Source organism: Sturnira hondurensis, unplaced genomic scaffold (genome assembly GCF_014824575.4).
Source record: "Sturnira hondurensis isolate 20B ecotype Veracruz unplaced genomic scaffold, ASM1482457v3 Scaffold0018337, whole genome shotgun sequence".
Classification (NCBI taxonomy): Eukaryota; Metazoa; Chordata; class Mammalia; order Chiroptera; family Phyllostomidae; genus Sturnira; species Sturnira hondurensis.
Genome location: NW_028090968.1, coordinates 2,601,439 through 2,626,705, shown reverse-complemented (window position 1 = coordinate 2,626,705; position 25,267 = coordinate 2,601,439). Strand labels below are relative to the sequence as shown.

At 46.8% G+C, this 25,267-nt stretch overlaps 1 protein-coding gene across 5 annotated transcripts in view; it reads left to right on the top strand.

The window, feature by feature from the left end:
* Nucleotides 1-25,267, top strand: part of CLEC16A (C-type lectin domain containing 16A) — a 222,149-nt gene that overhangs the window by 107,673 nt on the left and 89,209 nt on the right. For all 5 annotated transcript variants that reach the window (XM_037069041.1, XM_037069040.1, XM_037069037.1 and 2 more), the window contains one exon: nt 5,426-5,546. In XM_037069041.1, the coding sequence (XP_036924936.1) occupies nt 5,426-5,546 (121 nt within the window). The remainder of the gene's footprint in view (nt 1-5,425; nt 5,547-25,267) is intronic.

Genomic DNA, 25,267 nt, shown 5'->3' with positions numbered 1-25,267 from the left:
CCTCAGACCCGTTCCTGTTGCGAGGTAGCTGTCTGGAATCCTCCAGAAGCTTAGCTGCGCAGCCCAGGTCGGGCATCAGAACAGAGCAGTGTGCTATGAATTTGAGCTGAAGGAAGTGAGTGGTTTAGCAAGCAGTTGAGGGCTTCTGTGGTTTCAAGTTCTTCGCTTGTATCCAAAAAACATTCCATTTCATCCTTTTGGATTCAAAGGTTTTCTTTTTGTTTTTTCTACAAACTGGACTTTTCTAACTTTTAGGAGGCTCAGCCTTTCAGAAACCCCACCTTTATTTTCCTTAAAAACTTTTCGGAAAAGTTCAAGCAACCTGACTAGTAAATTATTGCTAACTCGTAAAATATTTCTTCATACATTCATCAAAGAACCACTGGATTCCTAGGCCAAATGCTGTGCCCCGGGGGTGCAGAACGAATAGGCAAAGTGTCCCTGCCGTCTGGATCTCCCATGAAGTCAGGAGAGGTAAAGTTTATTCACGAGTGAGTGAGTGGCAACTCTGTCACCACACTGCAGTACAGGCTCTGAAGGAAAGAGGGGCGGCATTCCTTTATATACAGGGCAATCAGGAACGGCTGCTCTGCCGAGGTTGGGACCTGAGCTGAAACAAAAGAGTGGGAAAGAGCCAGCCATGCAAAGGCTTAGAGGAGGCTCTTTCCAGACAGAGGGAACAGTGAGTGTAAATTTCCCAAGATGGGACCGAGTACAGCGTGGTCAAGGAGCAGGATGAGCAGAGTGAGTGAAGGGGCAAGGAGGAGGGCAGGGGGCCAGGAGAGGAGGGTGGCGGGGTCTTGGAGACATATTTGTTGAGCTTTTCCTAGGTGCCAGGCACTGTGCAAGATGTAAGAATAGACAAAGGAACAAATAATATAAAGAAGACCAAAAGAGTAAGACTGCCACTGAGCCACGGTGGCTGAGAAGGGAAATTCATGTTGAAATGAGGGTCACTGGCACCAGTGGGATCTGATGAGAGCATGCAAGCAGAATCTTGGACTTGGACTGGACCTACCCCATGTGTAGGGGCATTTGAGAGGAGCAGTAAGATAGAACACGGGCTCATTCGTGAGCCAGACCAACTGAGGTTCAGTACCAACTGTGGCTGTGTGACCTTGAGCAAGTTATTCAGTCATGCTGAGCCTCCACCCCCTTGAGTGTCCTCCCTCTCAGCTCTTGCCCAAAGTAGATGAGAGAGTGATTTTGAGGTGACAAGCCCAGTGTCTAGTAGGAAGTAAGCGCTCAGGAAATGTTGGCTGAACAATGGTAGGACATTCTAGCATCTTAGGTGGGAAAGAAATAGTCTCCAATGATGTAAATCTACTGAAGGTTAGTACAAGGGAAAAGAACTTGACCAGGGACACAACCCCGAGAGGGAGAGGGAGAGGGTTGGGAGAGGATTGTTCTGGTGAATGCCAAAACTGAATGTAAGTCACTGGTCCTCATTATGTAGTAATCTTGTGAACTTAGGAAATAAATTGTTTGCCTAAAGTTTTACTTGTCCTTTCATTCTGCTTCCCTGTTCTCATGTAAAAACCACAAACAATTTCTGTTTATCAATAATGACTTTGAGGAAATAGGATATTTGGCTTTACTCTTTGGATATGTATTCCACGTTAAAGAAAATACAGTAGTATCTCATAAAGTTTCAAAAGAATAGGGAAAGAATTTCCCATAATTTTATCACCGTAAGCAGTCATTGCTTAGACATCTCTTGTGTCTCCTCCCTGTCTTTGCAAACACGGCCTTCATGGTTTCAGGGGGAGTGCACCATGACCTTGCTTTGATCCTCCACCCCTTTCCCTTTTCACTGTGGAACAAGAGGTTTGTCATGTGGTAATACATTTTTAGTAAGTCTCATTTCTTATTGGTAATAAAAGTATATCTGGTGACTTCTGCCATAATTTACTTAGGCATATTCCTACTGGAAGACATTTTGGTTGCTTGCAGTATTACATTATTTTCAGCTAAACTGTAATGAGCAGCTTGACAGTGTTTTCTTTCTTTTGGCTTATTTCTTTAGGATAAGTTCCCAGAAGTGGAATTTCTGGTTCAAAGGGTATGAACATTTTTGTGTGTGTGACTCTCTACACATTGCCAGATTGCTTTCGCAGTGGGCTGTGCCCACGTTAGAAACTGCCTCAGCACTCTTTGAAGAATGGCTGACTTTCACAGCCAAGTCCACGGTCTTGGTGGGCTGCTAACCTGACTGACTATCTCCTAAACTCAGTGGCTTGCAAATGCAGCAAGGGGAGCAAGGGAGAGGGCTCAGACTGAGCGTTTGACCCATGGCCAGCCCCCAGGGCTCTGTGTGTCACCCACACAATGTCACTGCATGTTCATGGTGGCCCCTTGATCTCAGGGGTGGTAGGCCCCTGTTTCCAAAGCTTGAACCTGGGCTCAGGGAATTCATGTGACTCACCTGACCCCAGGTTGAGTCAGGGTTTGTCTGACTTTGAATCTGTCCTTCTGCCCCACTAACCAGACTCATCCCCCAGGACTCTCCTTGTCAGTTTGCTTCCATGAGAATTGAAGCAAACTGGAGACGTCTCTTCTTTATATGTGACCTTAGTCAGCTGTCACCCCTTTCCAATTTAATCTGTTCTCCAGAGTCAGTCTTCCTGGCATTCTATGGAAGCATCTGAAAGAATAATAATTTTTTTTGAACTTCCCTGTTTATTTAGTGAAGTAAAGAAAAGCACTCAGTAAAAGCCTGGGTTGGGTCCTAAGCCTTAAATCTGTTGAAGGCAAAGGCATGTGGTTGGAAGAACATGGACTTTGGAGTCTGGTTATTATTTGAGTCACCTTGAGCAGGCTGCCTAGCATATCTGGGCTTTAGTTTCCTGTCTGTAAAATGGGAACCAAGCAGGTCCTTAAAAGGCTAGAATGAGATGACACAGTATAGCCCCCACCGACAGCTGGCAGGCTGTGGGTAGCAGAGGGCATGGTTTTTGTTTTAGGGGGTGGTGAGATAAATTGGATGGCCTCTATCCTTGTTTCTTACTTCTTTTGTGGATTCTCGGGGTTGTGTCCCTGGTCAAGTGCTTGTCAGACCCTATAGACGCCCATGAGAGCCCGGCTTTCGCCCACGTGGAGCATCTGGCCCTGGGAGAATCTGCCCTCCTCACAGTCATAGGCATGGGCTTCTCATATACTGTTCCTTCTCTTAAGAGTTGGGGCAGGAAACCAGAAAGAGTATTTTGGGGAGTTCTATTTTCTATTCTGCTTTGTATATTATTATTATTATTATTGTTATTATTATTATTATTATTTTGTATCTCTGGAAATGTCTGCAGTTTGTTGCTTCAAGAGCAAAAGCAGATGTTTTACCAAAAATGTCTGCAGTAGGAGTCAAATTTTGAACTCCTTTTGTACTGGAAGGTTTCTGATTTTCAGAACGATAGACAGGCTGTAAGCAGTATGCATTTCTCATCCCTCGTTCCCCATCTAGGGTCATGCTCGCTTTCTGCCTTTAGAACCCTGAGAGGAATGGGTTCTTGACAGTGAAATGAAGCATCCACTCAACTTGGACCTGACTGTGATGGGTCTTTTTCCTTCCTTTTTTTTCTGACCTCCAGGTCATGATTCCCTATTTTCTCAAACTGACACATAGTTCAGGTGCCCACCCACATCTTGGGCTTTCTGCACTTGGACTGGAGTGGGCACTTGAATTTCCTTGTGTGCTTGGTTAAGTGACACAGTGTCAGACATTCCTGGGTTCCAGCTCCAGCCTAGCCACTCAGCAGCTGCATGAACTTAGATTTTTTTTTTAAAACTAAGATCAGATCAGCCACCACCACTTCCACCATCATTATCATTATAATATAAAAGCTTATCTTTCTCCAGAATTTAGGGTTGATACAAGGGAATCATGACCTCAGAGTAGGTCCAGGAAGTAGGGTTGTTCTTTCAGTATTCCCCATGAGATTAAGTAATTCGCCCAAGGTCTCCTGCTGGTTCTAGGCCAAGGAAAGACTAGGGTTAGGCCTGCCGACAGGCACCTCTGCTGTTTCAGGAGGTACCTTGTCATATAAAGGTCATCCTCTTCTCTCAATAGGCCAGGCCTATAGCCCTCAGAACTGTAAACAAGAAGACACAAAACTGGGCTGGAATTCAGCTTTGTGTGGCTTGCTGGTGGCGACAGTGGTTTGTCCCCATGCCCACCCCTGTGCCCAGCTGGAGTGACTGGAGTAAAGGATAGCCACCCCTTTACAGAACATGTGCTGGCTGCTCCCCCCCCCCCTCGGGGGAGGGTGAGTCCTTTATCTCAGGACCTCCAAGCAGCCTAGGGAGGTAGGGACTCCCAACCTCATTTCACAGATGAGGACACTGATGCTCTTGGAGGTCAGAAACCTTACCTAGTGTGGTGGAGCTGGGAGTCCAACACCAATTATTTATGTCTGACTCCAGAGCTGTTTCCCTGTGGCCACCAGCTAAAGTCTGGAGGAGGACTCTCCTGAGGGCTGCCCCTCTGCTTCCTGGCCTCTGGTTGGTAAGCAGGTCAGGCCCATCCTAGGACTCAAGGGGAGGATGCTACCAGGGTAAGCTGGCCCAGGGTGAAGGCTGCTTTCTGCACAAACTTCTCTGGCTTCCAGGGCCTGGGATTCTGCTGCTTTTCTGCTCTCTGGAAATGCCTAATGGCTGCACTGGGCTCTGCCGGACACCTCTTCCACAGGCCAGGGATCCTAGTGCTAATGGAGCCACCTCTGCTCCCAGACAGTTGGCTGGGGAGGCCTCAGGGGCACTCAGGGCACTGACATCCTGGACACCCGCCAGGTGCCAGGTCTGCTGCTCCATCAGTGACACACCCCTGGTGGAAGGCCAAGGGGCTGAAACTTTGGGGTGAAGGGGCTCATCCAGGGAGGTGCAGGGCAGGGTTTTAATTGGGTCTGGCCAGCTCCAAGCCCCACAGGCATCCTCCCTCTTCTGGCCCTGCCCCACCCTTACATTCATTAGGTGGGCCCTTGAATCACTTGCACTCATGATTTGGATTTCTAAATTCCATGCCAGTTTAGTGGGAAGAGGCCCGATTCTAGCCCTCCCTAGATGTGTGCCTGGGCAGGTCATGTCACCTCCTTGGGTGTCAGTGCCTTGTCTGCCAAGCGGGGTGCCTGCTGAGCAGTGGTGTCATCAAGGTTCCATGACACTAGGGGAAATGTCCTGGAAAATGACAGGTGCTCGGTTGAGGTAAAGTGGTCCAAGCCTGAACCTGTGGGTAACTGAAAAGAGACTGTGCCCTTTATGGGGTTTTTTTCCTGTCTTGCTCTGAAAGTACCAGAGCCATGATACTGAGAGAGGGGGAGAGGCGGGCTTTGTTTTGTTTGTTTTTAATCAAATGTCATGGCATGATTTTTCCATGTGGAACATCTCACCAAAATGACTGCAGCCTCACCCTTCTCTGCTCTCTGTGCTGTTCATTCAGGCCATCCGGGTGTTCTTCATGCTCCGTTCCCTGTCACTACAACTGCGAGGGGAGCCCGAGACCCAGCTGCCACTGACGAGGGAGGAAGACCTGATCAAGACCGATGACGTCCTAGATCTCAGTGAGTTGACTGACTGAGACATGGCAGGGGGACACTGTCTGGATGACTCACATGTCACTGGGAGGGTCAGTGCATGATCTGCGTTTTTGTACTGGGATTAATCCATGACGTTGAGGTGACAGACTGTGCATGTTCCAGAAAACTCCCAAATGAGTCCTGGCTGGTGTGGCTCAGCGAATAGAGCTCCAGCTTGTGTACCAAAAGGTCACCTGTTCAGTTCCCAGTCGGGGCACAGGCCTGGGTTGTGGGCCAGGTCCCCTGTTGGGGGCATGTGAGAGATAACCAATTGATGCATCTCTTCCACGATATTTCTCTACCTGTCTTTCTCCCTCCCTTCCCCTCTCTCTAAAAAACAGATAAATGAAATCTTAAAAAAAAAAAAACTTCCAATGAAAGAGACTTAGATTCTGAGCCTGTGGGTTCTGTTCTCTGAAGACCAGGTGGAACTGTGTGGGTGGTTTGCTAAAAGGGCTGTGTAGTGCTTTGCAAATTCTCAAGCTCCAGGACCCCTGTCCCCCATACAACCATAGCAGCATCAGTTTGACTGNCCATGTCACTGGGAGGGTCAGTGCATGATCTGCGTTTTTGTACTGGGATTAATCCATGACCTTGAGGTGACAGACTGTGCATGTTCCATAAAACTCCCAAATGAGTCCTGGCTGGTGTGGCTCAGCGAATAGAGCTCCAGCTTGTGTACCAAAAGGTCACCTGTTCAGTTCCCAGTCGGGGCACATGCCTGGGTTGTGGGCCAGGTCCCCTGTTGGGGGCATGTGAGAGATAACCAGCTGATGCATCTCTTCCACGATATTTCTCTACCTGTCTTTCTCCTTCCCTTCCCCTCTCTCTAAAAAACAGATAAATGAAATCTTAAAAAAAAAAAACTTCCAGTGAAAGAGACTTAGATTCTGAGCCTGTGGGTTCTGTTCTCTGAAGACCAGGTGGAACTGTGTGGGTGGTTTGCTAAAAGGGCTGTGTAGTGCTTTGCAAATTCTCAAGCTCCAGGACCCCTGTCCCCCATACAACCATAGCAGCATCAGTTTGACTGGTTTTGTCTATTAAGAGTTTTCTGTATGAAGCCCTGGCTGGTGTAGCTCAGTGGATTGAGCGCGGGCCTGCGGAACCAGAGGATCGCTGTTTGATTCCCAGTCAGGGCACATGCCTGGGTTGCAGGCCAGTTCCCAGCAGGGGATGCACAAAAGGCAACCATACATTGATACTTCTCTCCTTCTCTCCTTTCCTTCCCCTCTAAAGATAAATAAATAAAATCTTTAAAAGAGTTTTCTGTATGATTTCAACAATGCTGCTACTTAATAAAAAGAAAAAGAAAGAAAAAAAAGAAAAGAAAGCTTACAAAAATATGTTACCAGCGTTTAGGTAGAGACCAAAGCTTTGGAGGCCAGAGAACTATATGTGTTCAGCCTAAAACCTTGGGCTATTTATTTAACCATATAGTGCCTCAGTTCTGCCCTCTGCAACATGATGCTGATATGCAGAGGAGACAACAGGTGTAAAGCCTAGTCATTTTCCCACCAGGAAGCTACCACCCTCTATCTCAGCTCTGCTTTCCTCTCTTCTGGCTTCATCCTCTGAAGGGCTCTCATCAGGTAATGACAGTGTCTGTCAGCAGCTCCAACATCTGCTGAACCAACTAAATAGCCCTGACAGAAACAGAGCTTCTCTTCACCTGTTCCAGAAGTCTAGGGCAGTGCTCTCATTGGCCCAAATTGGATCATGTGACCATCCCTGAACCAGTCAGTGATCAGAAGAATGTGATTCACTAATTGGCTAGGTTGGGGTCCCATGCCCACAGCTGAAAGTGGGTCCTGTGCCTTTCAAGCCCCATCGCCTGAGAGTGAGGAAGAGGGACCCTTCAAGGGAAACTCATAAAGAATATATGGAAGCTGGCAGGTAGGAACAGCAAATGGCCACTCTTGGTGGTGTATGGCGAGGACCACACAGCGAAGAAATTATACTTCAGCTTTATGAAGTATAACTTACATCCAATAAAATGCACCATGTTTAGTATACAATTGAATGAGTTTTGACAAAACAATTCAGTCGTGTGACCAGAGATTGTGATATAGAAAGAACACTGAGCGTTGGCTTTCAGGCCCTCCTTGGTATTCCCTTGAGCAAAGGACTGAAACTCTGTGTCTGTCTTCTCACCTAGAAAATAGGGATGACCTTCCTTATTATATTCAGGGTAGTTTTGACACTTGAGTGAGATGTAATATGAAGTGCAACTTGGCCAAGCATAGTGCCTGGCATATAACTATTCTCAGGAAATTGTAGTCAGTATTACCCACTAATTAAATGAGCTGATACATATAAAGAGCAGAGCACACTGCCTGACACACAGAAGGTACTCAGTAAGTGATTATTATGAGTCTGCTTAGTCATCTAGCTCCTTTTTCTGCCTTTTTTCTTATTTATGTTCTTTTTTCCTTCTTTTTCTTGGAAGAATAAAGAAGCTATGTCCCCTCTGTTCTCTATGCCCATCTCCTTGGGCCCTTTCACTCTTGAGAAATGGCCACTGTGGGTTTCTTAAGGGTTTAAATTGATCAGTTTGCTAGAGAGAACTATAAACAAGTTTTTCTCTGATTTGATTCTAGGAAAGAGAGGGAAACAGCTTGCTTTAGAGAGGGCTAGTCTATTCTATTCGAAAATGGAATTAAATTGTATGCTGGGAACTCACATTTCCTCCTTCCCCCGCCAAGAATGGCCTGCTGAAATAAAGGGTAAAAGTATTTCACGTATCAATTTTAATTTATTAGATTGCTAGTTGAGATCACCTAACTGAGCTTTTGGGGGTAGTTGTCCATTAAGAAAGTAATGGCTGTCTGTCTTTACCCAGCCTGATTGCAAATTATGTCTTTGCTAAAGAGGATGCCATCCAGAAAATGCTAGGAATTACGGATTTTACAAGTACATGGTACCGAAGTAAGATCTGCCTGTGTTGTTGACCTTTTTTTCTTTTTTTGGTGATTTAAAAAATTTTTTATCATTATTTTTTTAATACACAAGGATATGGTTTTTTTTTATTGATTTTAAAGAAAGAAGGAAAAGTGGGGGTGCAGAAAGAGAGAGAGAAACAACCATAAGAGAGAGAAATATCTATCAGTTGCCTCCCATATGCACCCCATTTGGGGATCAAACCCACAAACTAGTTATGTGCCCTGACTGAGGATCAAACCCACAACCTTTTGGTGCATGAGACAACACTCCAAACTGAACCACCTGTCCGGGGCACGGCGATTGTTTTTAAATGCTGGAGCTCCTTGCCTTCCATTGGGGAAAAATTAGCATGCTTTGCATTTTACAAAATGCCTCTTGTATATACAAAATGAAGGAAACATCATAATGTAGGTGAAGGCATTTGTGTTTGCTGAATGATGGGAAGCTGGGTACACTTCTTATGAGCTTAGTGTTTTGTCTCTGTAACAAAAGAAAAAAGGAAGCTGACTCAAGGAGAAATGTTTGGGGTTGGTCAGCTTTTATCTGAGGTGATATGGTCTGACAGCCTTAAAGGAATCTAGCTCTGCACAGCAGGAAGAGGTGACTTGGGGTGTATTTACTAGACTTTGTCACACTCTGATAAGAAACCACAGCTTAAGAGGACTCAGAAGCTATCTCACACGTCTGCTGACCAGCAGCTGGCCTCTAGGCCAGGTATGGCAGGTGAACTCTGGTGGGGTGGCTTCTGACGAGAAGCATTAAAGATTCCATCAGTCTGTTGACACTGGAAAAGGTGGCATCCGTGCTGTCTGTCACTACTAGAGCCAACAGGTAGAGACACAGATTGACTCTTTATGGGTGCTTTATTCAGATGCTGGCAACCTGAGAAAACAGTAGGTTAGGTACCATCAAAAACCATCTTGACATCTCATTTTCAAACCGACCTCTTTGTAAGGAGAAGAAAAGGGTAGATAAGGGGTTTGGGGAAAAAGGTCAATCACTTGAGTTGCAGCCAGCAGCAATTTCCCTAGTATTTATCTACTAATCAGCAATTCTTTATCTCGGATACCATCTCAGTGGATTGCTTGCAGACCCCCCCGGAGCTCAGAGGTTGAATTGCTTGCTGGTGGATCTCCTGGAGTCACTATTCCAGTTCTTAGAATAACAGCTTTCCCCGAGCATTAATCGCTTAAGCCTATCAACTATAACTACAGCTAAAATCTTTAACTCTTGAGTTCCCCTACCACTGTTATCACACCTCCTGAAGGAAGCAGACTGTGCTTACAGCCTGATTTGTTTTCATTGGAGAGGAGAATGTCAGGGGCAGAGGTCACAAACTGGCAGCTGTGAGGAAAGGAAGGGAGGGAGGAAGGGAGGAAAGAAACAGGGAAGGAAGGAAAGATAGACTAGACTAGGTAAAGTAGGTTATATTTTTTACAGAGAACAACATGAATCTCTAAGTAACCAGTCTTCATCTTTTGCTTCTATAGTTTTGCTAAGTCTCATGTTATTTGCCCCACCATTTCTGTTTTTCAACTATGCCCACCCCTTGCAGTGTATTAAAACGAATGGAAGACATCGTATTATTGCATCTATAAGTACTTCAAACAAATAGTGACTTTCATTAATATATGTAATTGAATTGGTTGCCACCATTGCAAATTGTGAACTTTTCTAACCCCTCTGCTGCTCTGGGTAGAGCCAGAGGGAGGGGCATGGCAGCCCCCAGATATGGAACCTGTGTTGTCCTGTGTTCTGCCACCTGGCCCCATTGACATTTGATTTTGCAGTCTCAGTATAGTTATAGCTGATTACTTCCAACTATAGTTATAGTTGGAAGTTATCAGCTTTGTGACCTTGCTCAGGTTCTTAATGCTTGTGAGACCTAATGGCCTTGCCATTTAAATAGTTCTAGAAGACTTTGCAAGGACTGTTGAAGATCAGATGAGAAAATGCACGTGAAGTACACAGCATTGTGCTTGGTACATAGTACATGCTCAGTAAACAAGAGCTGGCTGTCATCCCTGTTGTAGCTGCTGAATAAGAACACATAACTCATACTGTGGGGCGCCAATGGGGTGGGCCTTTTCTTCCCTTTTTTAAAAATTTATCATTCTTTTATTTTTTATAATGTATTATATTGATTATGCCATTACAGTTGTCCCCTTCTCCCCCTTCATTCCCCTCCACCCTGCACGCCCCCTCCTGCCCACATTCCCATTTAGTTAATATCCATGTGTCATAAGTTCTTTAGCTTCTACATTTACCACACTACTCTTGCCCTCCCCCTATTTTCTCCCCACCATCTATGCTACTTATTCTCTGTACCTTCTCTCTCACTCTCTTCTTCCCACTCCCCTGTTGCTAACCCTCCTTGTGATCTCCATTTCTGTGGCTCCACTCCTGTTTTAGCTGTCCACTTAGTTTGCTTTTGTTTTAGGTGTGGTTGTTAATAACTGAGTTTGCTGTCCTTTCACTGTTCATATTTTTTATCTTCTTTTTCTTAGATAAATCCCTTTAACATTTTACATAATAAGGGATTGGTGATGATGAACTCTTTGAACCTGACCTTATCTGAGAAGCACTTTATCTGCCCTTCCATTCTAAATGAAAGCTTTGCTGGATAGAGCAATCTTGGATGTAGGTCCTTGCCTACCATGACTTTCAATATTTCTTTCCAGCCGTAAGGTCTCTTTTGAGAAATCAGCTGACAGCCTTATGGGAACTCCTTTGTGACTATCTTCTAATCTCTTGCTGCTTCTAGAATTATCTCCTTATCTTTAATCTTAGGTAATGTAATTATGATGTGTCTTGGTGTGTTCCTCCTTGGGTCCACCTTCTTTGGGACTCTCTAAGCTTCCTGGACTTCCTGGAAGTCTATTTCCTTTGCCAGATTGGGGAAGTTCTCCTTTATTTTTTTTTCAACTAAGTTTTCCACTTGTTGCTCTTCCCCTTCCCCTTCTGGTACCCCTATAATTCAGATGTTGGAACGTTTAAAGATGTCCTGGAGGTTCCTAAGCCTCTCCTCATTTTTTTTGAATTCTTGTTTCTTCATTCTTTTCTGTTTGGTTGTTTCTTTCTTCCCTCTGGTCCACTCCATTGATTTGAGTCCCAGTTTTCTTTCCATCACTGTTGGTTCCATGTGCATTTTACTTCATTTCACTTAGTGTAGCCTTCATTTTTTAATCTAATTTGCAACCAAAATCAACCAGTTCTGTGAGCATCCTGATCATCAGTATTTTGAACTGTGCATCTGATAGGTTGGCTATCTCTTGGTCACTTAAAAGTGTTGGCTCTGGGGCTTTGATTTGTTCTTGTGTTTGAGCCTTTTTTTGGGGGGGGGGTCTGNTTTTGAACTGTGCATCTGATAGGTTGGCTATCTCTTGGTCACTTAAAAGTGTTGGCTCTGGGGCTTTGATTTGTTCTTGTGTTTGAGCCTTTTTGGGGGGGGGGGGGTCTGGTCGCACCTATTATGCAGTGAGGTGCTTAGCCTTCGTTGTTCCCCTGGGCAGGGAACAACTCGGCGACCCAGTGTCTGGGTTTGGGCACTGTATTTGGGGATGGGGTCAGAGAGGGTTCGATGGTGCTTGCTCTGCTCTCTCTCGGATTTCAGTCCCCTCTGCCACTTCCCACAAGCAAATTGGGCCCTTCTGATGCTGGTTCCTAGGTGGGTGGGCTTGTGTATGTTCTAGGACCCTGTGGGTCTCTTCAACGAATTCTCCTGTGAGGCTAGGAATCTCTTCTGGCACCTTTTCAATCAGTGCTTTTAGGCTTTATTTTCCGGTGCTGGAGCCCTGGGTTGTGCAGTCTGTCTCACTGCCCGTTTTTGCCTAGTTTATTTGCATTCGAATGTGCGACCGCAGTCAGCCCCACACTACCTGCGCTCCTGGGTCTGACAGCTACTGCCCTTTCCTGCCGCTCCCTGTCTCTGCTGGCCACTGACCACCCCTCTTACTGGTCTGATTGAGTGGTTGTCAGACTTCCATATAGTTCAGTTTTCTGTCTGTTCTGGTTGTGTTTATGATTTTAAATCTTTGTTGTTCTTGATTTTGGTTGTGGGAGGAGGCACAGTGTTTCCACCTACACCTCCATCTTGGCTGGAAGTCCTATCATCCTTTTCTGCTTTAACAATGTCTTAAGGATCATATTCTGAAATATTTAAACCTGTGTGTCACTTGCAGCATGGCCCTGTTGGGGGTCGGGGGTGGTAAGAAAGACAGTTCTGGTTGCTAGGGCTGAGGTGAAGGGAGCTGGACCCCCTGACCAGGCAGGGCACACCTGCACACTCACCAACTGGCCTACTGACCGACGGTCTCTGGTAGTGCTCTGAGGATAAGCAGGCTTCAAGGAGAAGTCAGGTTCCTGCCTGGATTGGCATTGGAGCCTTCTGAAAGGAGCCTTGCCTTTTTCCAAATAACATGGACAATCACGGTTGGGGGAAATTCCCCCATTATCTAGACATCCTAAGGAGATACCCAGCAACCGAGCATCCTCAGGAATCTTCTGGTTTCCTTCCCAGCCTTATCCACACGGGCACTTGACCTTTACCTGTTTATAGTCATACCATGTGCTTGCATGCACTAAATTCTGTATTCTGATTTTTTTTAAGATTTTGTTTATTTTTCAACAGAGAGGGAGGGAGGGAGAAAGAGAGGGAAACATCAATAAATCTTTATAGGTGCTTTATTCAGATGGTGGCAATCTAAGAAAGCCTGTATTCTGACTTTTTAAATCCATTTATGAAATCCATTCAGCGAAAACCATCCATTTGCACAACTACTTATTTGCACATACCTGCTGTATGCCAGGCACAGTGCTGGGAGCTGGGATGTGATAGTGAGCTAAAGCCAGACTTGGTCTCTGCTCTTCTGATGCTTCTGGTTTGGGGGTGGGAGAAGGTAAGGAGGTAAATGCACAGTCTTTGAGCTGGCTCTGTGGAGGTAATGAACAGGTGCTGTGCTAGAGACTGAGAGAAAAGACCTTTTAGGCTGATTAGGGAAGGCCTCTCTGGAGAGGTGCTATGCAAGGACGGACCAGAAGATTTTGAGAAAATGCAAAATGAGGCCTGCCAGTTAGAGGAAATGGCAGGGATGCGTCTGGAAGATGAGACAGAGCATGCTGTGGCTGTCAGGACCCAGAAGGAGGCTGTGTGGCTGGTAGGTGGGGAGCAGTGGGGAGAGGGGCTGAGATGAAACCATCTCAATTCCAGTGTAGTGGGAAGCCATCAGAAGGTTCCTGCAGGGACATCTATCCTGAAAGTGCGCTTCTAGAATGAGAAGTGCCAGGTCAGATGGTCTCCGCAGGGACCTGTAAGCTATGACAAGGGGCTAGAAAAGCTATGGAGCACAGCGGTTATGAGCCTGGCCTTGGGAGCCAGACTGTGGCCAGAGTGAAATCTCAGCTTTGCCCCTTGCCACTTACCAGAGTATGACCTTCAACTAGTAACTTAATCTCTTGGTGCTTCAGTTGCCTCATTTGTAAAATGGAAGTTGTTGGGAGGGGTAAATGAGTTAATACATGTGAGGTGCCTAGAACAGTGCCTGGCACCACTGTAGGGAGGCCACTTGGGAGGTTGTGGCAGGTTCCCAAGGGCTGACGACAGTGGGAAAAGGGGAATGGGGACACAGTCTGGAGGCAGAGATTTGTGACCATCCCACCATGGGGATGCTGCAGATTTAGCCTGACTGTGTGTTCTGAGCTTGAGAACAATCTGAGCAGCAAGGGAAGGGGGAACAGTGATTCCATAACCCAAGACCCAGCCCTGGGGGAGGAGGTAGTTCCAAGTGGAAGATGACAAGGTTCGTTGGGTGGCCAGGTGAGAGGTGCTGGAAGGCAGCTTGGCCAAGAAGTCCAGGGAGCAGGTTGGAAACCATTTCTTGTTCACCTCAGAAGCTGTTTTCCACACTATCCCATAGGTTTCAGAAGGACCGTGATTAGTAGCTTGTGTAATATTCCACTTGTGTAACTGTGTGTAAAATGGTCTCATGTAACCATTCCACAGTTGTTTGCACTGCCACTTCCACTCTGTTAGAACCCAAATGGCTAGTCCTCAAAGACTTTGCAGCAGCCTGTCAGAGTCCTGGATCAAGAGGTCTGTGAGGAAGGCCCAACCCCCAGACAGGTGTCCACAGACAAGCAGGTCTCTGTGCTCTAGACCTGACTCCTCACCAGGGTGGGCGCATTGTCCAGGGGCTGGCGACTAGAGAATGTCTATGTAGTATAGATCATTCATGGCTCCCAGACCTTGGGACTTCACAGCCCAGTGAAATGCCGAGTGAAGATAAAACCCAGTAAAGCCTCAGGGGATAGGATTGCCAACTTTTTATGTCACCAAGTAGCCATATTTTTTTAAAAAGCATTTATGAACCATCATTTGATAAAAGAAAGGACATTGTTAACTTAGGAAGGACATCATTTCAGAACAAGGGACAGTCTTTCTAAAAAGCAGCCATGGAACTGTTGGCCCACATACTGTGCTTTACTGAGGTATCTTTAAAAAACCTCAAGCGCAGACCAATGACAAGAGTGAGAGCCGGTGCCTGTCTTTTCTAGTTTGGTTTCTCGTGGTAGAGGCGAGCACTGATTACAGCATCACACAGACCGAAGTCAGCTGCCACAGTGCTTAGTTCTGTGGGAGCAGGTAACAGCAGGGGCTTGACCCGCCCAGAGGTCGGAGAGGCCCCTGAGGGAGACCCTCCTGGAGGCTGCATGTGGATGTGGGTGACAGGAAGGGACATTGAAGAAACAAAGGCCCTGGGTTCCCTGGGGAGGTGAGGAAGGTGAGAAATAGCAGTGTGGCCAGAGGGCAGGGCAGGACAGGAGTAAAGCCATGGTGAGACGAGACCGAGGAGATTGCCCAGTGTGCAGGCCTTGTCGGTCTGTGAGAGATGTGGGGTTTATCCTAAATAGGGTGAGAAGGGTTTTTTACTGGGTGACATGACCAGATTCGTGCCTCAGAAAGCCCCCTTTGGCCTCTGTGAAGAGTAGAGTTTTGGAGGTAATAGATACAGCAGGGAGCTTCTTTGGGAGGCCAGCATGCAAGTCCTGTCCTGCACCAGTGTCCGAAAAGTGGTCCCCACGTGTTTCTCCCACACCTTGGTTAGCCCCAGTGAGTGCTCCCGAGTTCAGCTGTGTTCTGCTCCATGGCCTGGGTGCAGGGACTCCTTACTGCAAGGAGGTCCATCCTGTTTGGTCTAGCTCAGGGGTTCCCACCCCAGGACCAAGGGCCAATACTGGTCGGTGGCCTGTTAGGAACCAGGCCACCCAGCAGGAGGTGAGTGTTGGGGAGCAAGCGAACTTCACTGGCCTTACTACCTGAGCCCTGCCTCTCGTCTCCCCTCCTCCACCCCACCACTGTCTGTGGAAAAATTCTCTTCATGACACTGGTCCCTGGAGCCAGAAAGGTTGCAGACTGCTGATCTAGCTTATTCCCTGGAACCCAAGTCATTGTGCCTTTGAGGCTAACTATTAACAACAATGCACTATGTCACTTGTGCTCTTCCCTTGGCAAGGCGGTCTCCTCTGCTCTACTTCTGGCTGTTCCTGGCCTGAGACCTGCCTCTTTAAGAAGGGGCTGAGAGTATGGTGGAACCCTGGGTCCCGGAAAAATATAGACAGGAGAGGACAGATTTGGCATCTGGATCCCAGCTCTGCCTCGTCACTGTGTTACCTTGGACAAATTGATTTGCCTCTCTGAGCCTCAGTTTCTTCACTGATAAAGTGAGAGCAGCAATGCCCACCTTTGTAGAATTATTGTAAGGCAGAGCAATGAGGTGGGTATAGGGGTTGCAAACTACTGGCAGATAGATCCACAGGTATAGGCTGATAGAATGTTTATGATCAAAATTGATATTCATTGCTAACATATTAAAATCGGGATATTTTATTGTACAAACACAGGTGTCTATCCCTTTGAAAACAGGATGGTCTGCCCTCATGGAGACTCCATCCCCACAGACAGCAGCCAGCTGCCTCTCTTTCTCACTAGCTCACTGTCTCCAGCCATGAGCCTCCACTTAACCCCAGACCTAAGGACCCCGCTGCCCACTCAGCATCTCACAGTGGAACTTGATCTTCCCCACAAACCTGTCTCCCACAGCCTCCTCATCTCCCAGTTGGTAGAGCTCCGTCCTGGTGGCACAACATTTGGGCTTATACTTGCCTCCCTTCTTTTCCTCACACTGGAGTTCCAGTTGGTCAGGTATCTATTCAGCTCTTCCCTCCACATGTATCCAGGTTCTGACCATCTCTTTCAGCCTCACCTCTGAACACCTGGTTTGCGCTGCCATCATCTTTTACCTGGGTTGTTAGAATAGCCTCTTAGCCAGTCACTTGCTTCTGCCTTGTCTCCTACAGTTAATTCTCAACACAGTGTCCAATGTTACCCTCTTAAAATATCTCAGGTCATGTCCTTCCTGTATTCTAAAGTGGCCTCCAATCCACTCTGACTAAAAGCCAGAGACCTGTATGGTGACCTACGAGGCTGAGCATCATCTGTACCACCTGGTTTTCTCTCCTTCCTTGCTGTTCTTCAGACATACCAGTCATGTTCTCACCTCAGGGCCTTAGCTCTGCCCGTGCCCCCCCCCCCCCACCTCCTGCAAACTGCTCATCTGCAGAGCAGGTACAGCTGTGGACACTTACTAAGCTCACACAAGCCCGCATGTGGCAACCGTACACTACATTCTCCGTCCGTGTGTGAATTCTGGACCAAGTCTGCACCAAGTCTCTCTTCTTTATTATCTTTTTGTTCATTGATGAATATGAATGTGAATGTCATGAACGACCCTGCAGTACTTCCCTGTTACCCCAGTTCCTATCACTCTTTGTGCTTCGTCCCAGTGCCCTTGCAGGCAAGAGCTTTTAGGCCAAGTGTAAGTCCCTGGCTGTATTCATCTGACTGCCTAGAAGTTCATTTCCAGCAAGAGTGTTATGAAGTTCCCCAAGCAAGTTATGTGGTTTAATTGTTAAGTCCCTGAAAATGTGAGCTCATTGATTTGCTTCTCTTGCGAGACCAATGATACTTTTGTGGTCCTCTCGGTCAGTTCTGGAAAATTCTCTATGTTGCCTTATTTTGACAATGTTCCAGTCATTGTCATGTGCCTCATCCAGGCAAAAATGAGAAAATAGGATAGAAATAATGAAGGCTGTGAAAGACAAATCCAGAATGTGGGTCATTCTAGAAAACAACTGACTTGAACTTTTTATAAATGTGAATTTATAAAAGAAGACCAACAATATTGGGGAAGAGCTGAGGTACTGTTCCAGATTATTGAAATGACTAGAGGTGTGACAACTGTCAACTTGGATAGGATCTTGGATTGAGGGGGAGTGGTTTTAAAGACTTTTTTTTTTAATTGGGAAAATGTTGCATATAGTTGTAATGAGATAATAAAATTGAGGTCGGTGTTAAATTTACTGAGTATGACAATGATGTTGTAGTTCCATGGGAGATGTCATTATTCTTAGGAAGTGCAGGCTGAAGTATTTAGGGGCCAAGTGTCATGCTGCCTACAGCTGGGAATGATTCAAAAAACAAAGATGTGTAAGTATGTGACTATAGTCAGAGAGGAAGAAAATGCAGCTAAATATTAACAATTGATGAATCTAGGGAAGGGAATGTGTTTATCATGCTATTCTTTCAGCTTTTCTGGAAGTTTGAAAGTTTTCAAAATAAAAGTTAGAGGAAGTAGCAAAAGGGAAATCAACATTTGAAAATCAGCATTTTTGAAAACCCAACATTTAGTTAATGAGGAATGTAATGTTTAGAAACCAGGGTCCTAGATTCAGAAAATCCTGGGTTGAATCCCAGCTCTGTGACCTTAAGCAAACTAGTTAACTTCTCTGGGCCTTTCCTTCTCACCTACAGAGTGGGGGTGATTATTTCTGTTCCAGGACTATTCTGTAGACTGAAAGAGAGAATCCGTCAAAAACACCCAGCAGTGTCCTCCCGTGTGCAGGAGCTTTCCTAGCAGTCATCACCGGGCTTTGAACTCTTCTCATTAGAAGGGTCTCTGTAGTTCTGACAAAGCCAAGCCTCTGCTCTGTCCATGGTTGCTTCAGAAGTGGAAGAGTTCACACAGGCTTGTTAATTAGATAATAAGTTTCTTAGAAAGATGACTTTTTAGGAAAGTGGGCGCCAGCTGATTGGAGAAGAACTGAAACCTGCAGGGGAGGCTTGATTCAGACCCAGATGGCTCCTTGGGGGCAATTTAGTTCAGGTGCTCAGGCCTGGAGCCCCAGAGAAGCGGTTTGTGTAGTGCTGATGCTGAAGTGGACTAATGTTGTTAACACGAAACCCGAGAGGCAAGTATGGACATGGCATTTGAAGTCTGCTCTCCAGGCAAGAGTGATTTTGTGGTTCTTCAGCCTGCACTTTCCCACTGAGTTTTGTCCGTAAAAGGGGTGCAGTCCGCACTGGGTCTCCTCTTGTGTAGACGTGCAGCAGAGCAACCCAGTGGGCATCCCCACCTGCCTGTCACCTGACCTGCCAAGTTGGAACCACTCCTGACCCCGCTTTACTCCATGGCCAGGAAGTCACCAGCCATCTGACCTCAGCAGCTCTGCCCCCTCCCCACTCCAAGTTCTCGGTGCCCTCTGTCTCCCATGTGGGATCCCAGCCCATGACCTTGCCCAACTGGTCCATCCACCCTGCTGCTGTGTCTAAAAGACATAGCTAGCCCACCATCACTTCCCTGCTGTACACTTCAGAGCTGCTCAGCACAGCTGCCGGCCTAGCCTTGTGCCTCTGCTCCTGTCTTCCATCTTGCTGTAGCCGAGCCCACCCGGCTGTGGTACTGCCTGCAGTCCTGGACACAGCCTGCCTGCTGGTTCTCACCTGGGGCCCTTTGCTCAGCTGTCCCTTTGCCTGGCCTGCCCTCCCAGACCTCACTCCCAACCTCCTTCCCACTCACTGCAGAATTCGGGAGCCCCCCTCTTCCTCTTTTCTCCCTAAGCACACCTCACACATGCACTGACCACTTCATTTTCTATCCCTAGTGCCAGGTACAGGGTCTAGCACATAAGAGACACTCTAAGAGGGCTTGTTGAATTGAACTGATTAAAGCTTTAGCAGTCACTTTATTCATAAACACTTAAGGCACTTTCATTAACAGAAATGATGTCTCTAACTGTTGTTGAGTAACTTGAGGCAGTCAGATTTGCATTAAAAGAATGGTATTTGTTCATCATTCCCATACATTTAAATACCAATGCAGACTTTCTCCCACCAATGAAATATCAATATTCTCAGAGCTACCTTTGTGTTTCCTAAAAATATAGGTTGTCTCATTTCCACAGTTGAGCTATCCCAAATCATTTTATCTAAGGTCTAAAATGCTGCTTGCCCCTGCCCCCGCCCCACCCCCCACCGGCCTCTCTTGGAAACTAAGACCCTGAACTAGACTAATCTGAAAAAATCATGTTTGAATTAAACCACCAATTGTCTAAGGGAATGGAAAACATGGAATTAACGTCTTCCCCCCTGTCTCTGATTAAGCTTCTTCTCCGTGTGCTTGATGAATAATGTTGCTGGCCCCTTTTCAGAAATGAAGTAGAAATATGGAGAAATGAAATTTGTATCTTATAAAGTGACTGGAAATGTGATTATAATACAGCTGTCAGTTTTGTTCAAGTGGAAAATTTTTAAGTAAATCCAATTGCAGCATTATTTGGTTCTTTTAAAGCAGGGTAATGTAGCTGTTTCCTGCGTATTGATTATTTGATTGGTACCTGTCTGTTGAACCTATTTTTTTCCTTAGTAGCGCTCATTGATGTGGTTTAATGTATATTCCTGTAATCTTTCCCTGTTTTATAAACTTACAATCATAATTGAGCTGCATTAGAGAGACATGTTCCGCTGAAATCACAAGGTCACCTAATGGCTCTGCCCTCTGTTATCGGTTATGTATTGAAGCAGTCCTAGGACAGTTTGGCTGAAAAAGACAGAAGTCATTATTTTTTTCCTCTAAAAGCAGAATTTCTAGATTCTATTCTATGCACTGGGGAAATGAGGCGTTTAAGTAGTAGAGACTGGGTTTTGAGCTTTTTCCTTCTCGGCCTATTAAAGTGATAATTTCTGCTGAACTCTACAATTTAAGTATTTTTTTCCAACTCCCAGTCCTTCCCACACATTTGAAAATGGTACCACAGTTTTGATTTCTCCCATAGGAGGAGACCTGGTGGGAAGTGGTTGGATTCTGGATACAGCTTCACCTCAGGGCAGCCAGGAAAGCAGACGGGACTCCCGTTGATGGTATTCCCACCCCAGCAGTCAGGCTTTGTAACCTTGGCATGTCCGCCTCACCTCACATCTCTCTGTCTGTACCTCATGGGCCTATTGGAAGAGAAAGATGCTGCCTGGTACGCTGAGCACAGTGCACTCGGCACAGTGCCTGGATGACTTTAAAGGGCCCAGCCAGCAAGGGCCAACAGAGGAGCACCTTAAACTTGATAGTCTTCTCCAGCCGATAAACAGAAGTTCCGTCTTGCTAGTCACTCAAGCCAAAAGCCTTGGAGTATATATCCTCTTTGGTCTTTCTCTCATTGCTACAACAAAGCTGCATGAAAATGCTGCCAGTTCTGGCGTCATGTAAGGCTAGAATCTGCCCCTGCTCACTGTCTTCAGTTTCTCCACCCTGGTGCTGACTCTGGAGACCTCCCTCTGATTGGGGTGCCAGCTTCCTCCACAGCCCTTTCTTCACCAACAGCCTGTTGTAACCTTTTAAACTGGCCGTCAGAGCCCTCCAGACACCCTGGTTGCCCATCTCAGAATTAGCTCCACGTCTCCTGTCTGTGATCTGCAGGGCCTGCTTGAGGAATGTCCCCACTAGCCTGCCCCACTGCCACCCTCTCCATGCTACTCCAGCCATAAGGAGCATGGGGGATTCCCCCCGGGATTTGGCTCCAGAGTGGCTCCCCAACCCCTGCTGTCTTGCTGTGCTACCGAAGCCAGCCTCCTTAACCACATCTGGCTGGCAGGAGGAGTGGGGTGCGTTGCCACAGGAAATAGGAATCCGTGGGGGGTAATGGAGTTGAGGGTTAACGTTGAGTTTCAAGACATCCCTCACTCCAACCCACTCAAGGAGGCTGTCTGGGGCTCTGCCTACACAGGGCTCCTCACCCCAAAGCCGCCAGTTTCCCACCCGCCTCCACCACCCAGTCCAGTCACCAGAAACAACACAGAACTGCTCTGGCCTCAGGAGGGGAGGATTGGCTGCAGGCCCTGATATCTCATCAACCACAGAACACCCCAAACAAATCTCTGGGGAGACTGAAGCAGCAACAGACAGCATGACCTTTACCAAAGGTCCACGCCAGGAATAGGGTGTCTGTCTGACCTGTGCTGTGCTCTCCCCTAGCCCAGGATACCAGTGTTACTTTCCCCAGTCTCTGTCCTCCTAGCAAACCCACTTTGCTTTCTGCCAGTCCCTATCAGCAGCCCACCCCAGTCCCCACTGGGAAAAACAGGAATGGGGGTAAGGGACCAGCATCTTCCTCCCTCTCTCTCTTAGGAGGGAGGCATGTTTCATTCAGGTTAGTGTTGCCACCTAGAAACCTTAGTAAAGGTCAAAGTGCAGGTATAGCAGGCACCTGGAATGCCATGAAATGACCATTGAATCTCTAAGTGAAAAGAATGTCCTGATTTAAGACTTCAGGACTCCTATGCAAGGATGTCGTATTCCAAGTGCCAGCATGATGTGGTGCGTAGTAGGCAGTATGGGATGATTTTTCAAATGAATGTCAAATGTTGTTTGCTCTGCTGAGCTTTTAAGAAATGTACAGACTACTTAGGACATTTAAAAGCTGAAATTGTCATTTTACTATGACCTGCCTGAAACTAGAAGTGAAAATTGGTTTGCTGTACTGCCCTTGGCTACCCATCAGAGGACCTCCTCCCAGGGCATCTAACTTGCCCCAAATTCTGTAGAACAAGACAGGGCCCAGGCAATAGGTGGATGATGGGAAGGCTGGCAGTCAGCTGCTTCTGGCCTTGGGCTCTCTGTGTCAGAAGAGGGAGACAACAGAGATCTTTAGTCTGAGTTGTGCTTTAAAATCACTTGAACATCACTTGAAAACTGTCCATGCCCAGGCCCCACTCCAGAAGATTCTGATTCACTTGTTCCAGGGATGGGGCCCTGGCATCTCTATTTTTAAATGTTCCCTAGGGGATTCCATTGTGCAACCAGTGTTGAGAATCACTGAATTAGATAGAATGGGGAGTGTTCTGGCATTGAACACTTAGTCTCTGCTTTACTGCTCTCCATGACTTCCAACTTTTTCTCGGAGGTCTCCTTGCCCACCTCGTAGTCAACCAGATGTTTTCAGGCAGGCTGGCTTTGCTGGCGTGGTAGGATGGTGGTATTTCTCTCTAGGTTCTGATGTCTGCTTCCAAGGTGGACAATTTGTGCCATCCAAGTCACCCTTACAAATCCTTTGGAAAGGTGACATGTAGGAGAGTGACATCTCTCAAGGCATCCGACACAGCTCGTCTTCACTGCAGGGCTGTAATAGACCTGTCCTTGAGCACCAGCAGAGGGGAGGCCTCATTGTATGAGAGCAGGTATCTCTACCTGGGAGAAGGCCACTGGGCACTAGGAGGGCTGCTCAAGATAGAGGCAGGAGGGGCCAACAGGGAGGCACAGAGTTCCACCTGCCCCTCAGGCTCACTTCTTCGGTGGGGTGGCAGCCAGAGCAGTTGATACTATTTAAGCTGTTACCTTCCTCTCCCCTCTCCCTTCCTAAATACGCACAGTTGAGCTTACGTAAGTTAATCATGCATGTGGCCTGCCTCTGCCTTAGTGGAAGACAAATCACTTTACCTATCAAACCTGGGGGCATTTTATTGGAGAGAAGGGCCTGGGTGAGGGACTGGGCCTCCTAAACCAGCCTCATCAACCCATGTGCTCAGGCAACCACTGTGCTTAGCCTTATTTATAATTGGCATGGGCTGGGTGAGAGGGACCCCTGCAGAGGTGGTGGTCTCTGCAGCACTGAGACCCCAGTCTGTGCCTGGCTCTCTGGTTGTCCTCCACCAGCACCAGTCCTGAAGACAGCCTGCTATGCTTCAGTCAGAGTTGTAAAAGTGCCTCAGAGCAGACAGGCAGACCAGGAGCCTTACAAGCCATTTGCCTATAGTTAAGAGCTGAAAGTTCTCATCACATCTTCCCCTCTTTCCTCTCGTGATCTTGTGGGGTCACCTTTTATATACCAGGTTCAACATGCAAGACACTTTCCATCTCCCTGCAAAATCCTTATGCTAAAAAGTCCCATGCAACTTCCTGGTTTCCAACTTGGCACATCCAAATTATCTTTTGCATTCATTTGTTTTCATTACCCATACCCAGGCCTTTGTGTTGTATAATATGCTTTGCGTTTTTCTAAATGCAATTGGGGTTTTCCAGCACTGTGCAAAGCCAGGAAATATGCATGTCATTTAAATGACTCCAGTTAACCTTTAGCCTTTAACTGGTTGCTCATAAAATTTGCCTGTCTTCCAGTGGTGGGTTGTATTCTCCGCAGCAGCAAAATTGATGAAGATCTACAGCTTTTTTGGTTTCATGCTGGGCCCCCTTTCCTCTGCTGCCTCCACCCCATAAGCTCCGGAACCAGACTCTAAAGGAACCTGGAGGTGGAAATGTGAGTCGCAGGTAGTTCTAGGCTAGACTTAAGTAGCCTTGTTGCCACTCCATTGGCCCTGGTTCAGCTGCTTCCCTTCTGGTTCAGGTATCTGCTGCTGCATTCCACAGACTTGAGTGTAGTTACCATTTTTTGATCCATTTCCTCAGACCTTAGCTGTAAGCATTTTATTCAGGTTGACTCATTTAACCCTCACAACCTGGCCAAGTAGGTCCTGTTATTATCCCCACTTTACAGGTGAGGAAACCGAAGCACAGAGGTAAAGTAACCTGCCCAAGGTCCTCCTGCCAGAAAGTGCAGAGCCAAGACACAAATGCAAGATTCAGATACAACTTGACCCTGGGCTAGGACCCCTCTGTCCATTCAGTTAACATGTCCAACTGTCCATCTGTTATTTACTGAGTGGTAGGCCCTGTGCTAGGTGCCAGGAATACACAAAAGAATGAGACAGCCCTTCCCTTCAGGCAGCTGCTGGCATCCTGGCAGGAGTTGCGTCAGCAGATGGATATAGGTGCTTTGATGGAAACTATAGGGTGTAGCAGGGAGAATGGAGAGTAGTTGGGCCTTTGCTTCTCATGGAGGGTAAACAGGGATGGGAATTGCTGCTGAGAGCCTCAGCTGTTGAGCTGAGTGTTGTCATAAGTAGGTGTTCAGCAGGCAGACAAGCTGGGCAAGAATGTTCCAGGCAGGGGGGCATCCTAAGTGAAGTAACAAAGTTGTGTGTGGTTCCCCTGGTCAATACCCTGTGTCTAGAACATTGGGTGGTATGTTTATTTCCTATTGCTGCTGTAACAGTTTGATAAACCTAATGACTTTAAAAAACACATACTTACTATCTTTTTTTTCCTGGCTTAAACCACAGAAATTTACTTTCTCACAGTTCTGTAGGCTAGAAGTCCAAGATTAAGATGCCATCAAGGTTGTTTTCTGATGAGGCCTGTCTTTCTGGCTTGTAGGTGGCCACCTTCTCACCGTCCTCGCATGGCCTTTCTTTTTCATGACTTGGAATATGTCTTTCCAGCCCCTTCTTGCCTGCAAGGTTTCTTCTGAGAAATCAGCTGACAGTCTGATGGGCACTCCTTTGTAGGTGACTGTGGTTTTTTTCTCTTGCTACTTGTAAGATTCTCTCC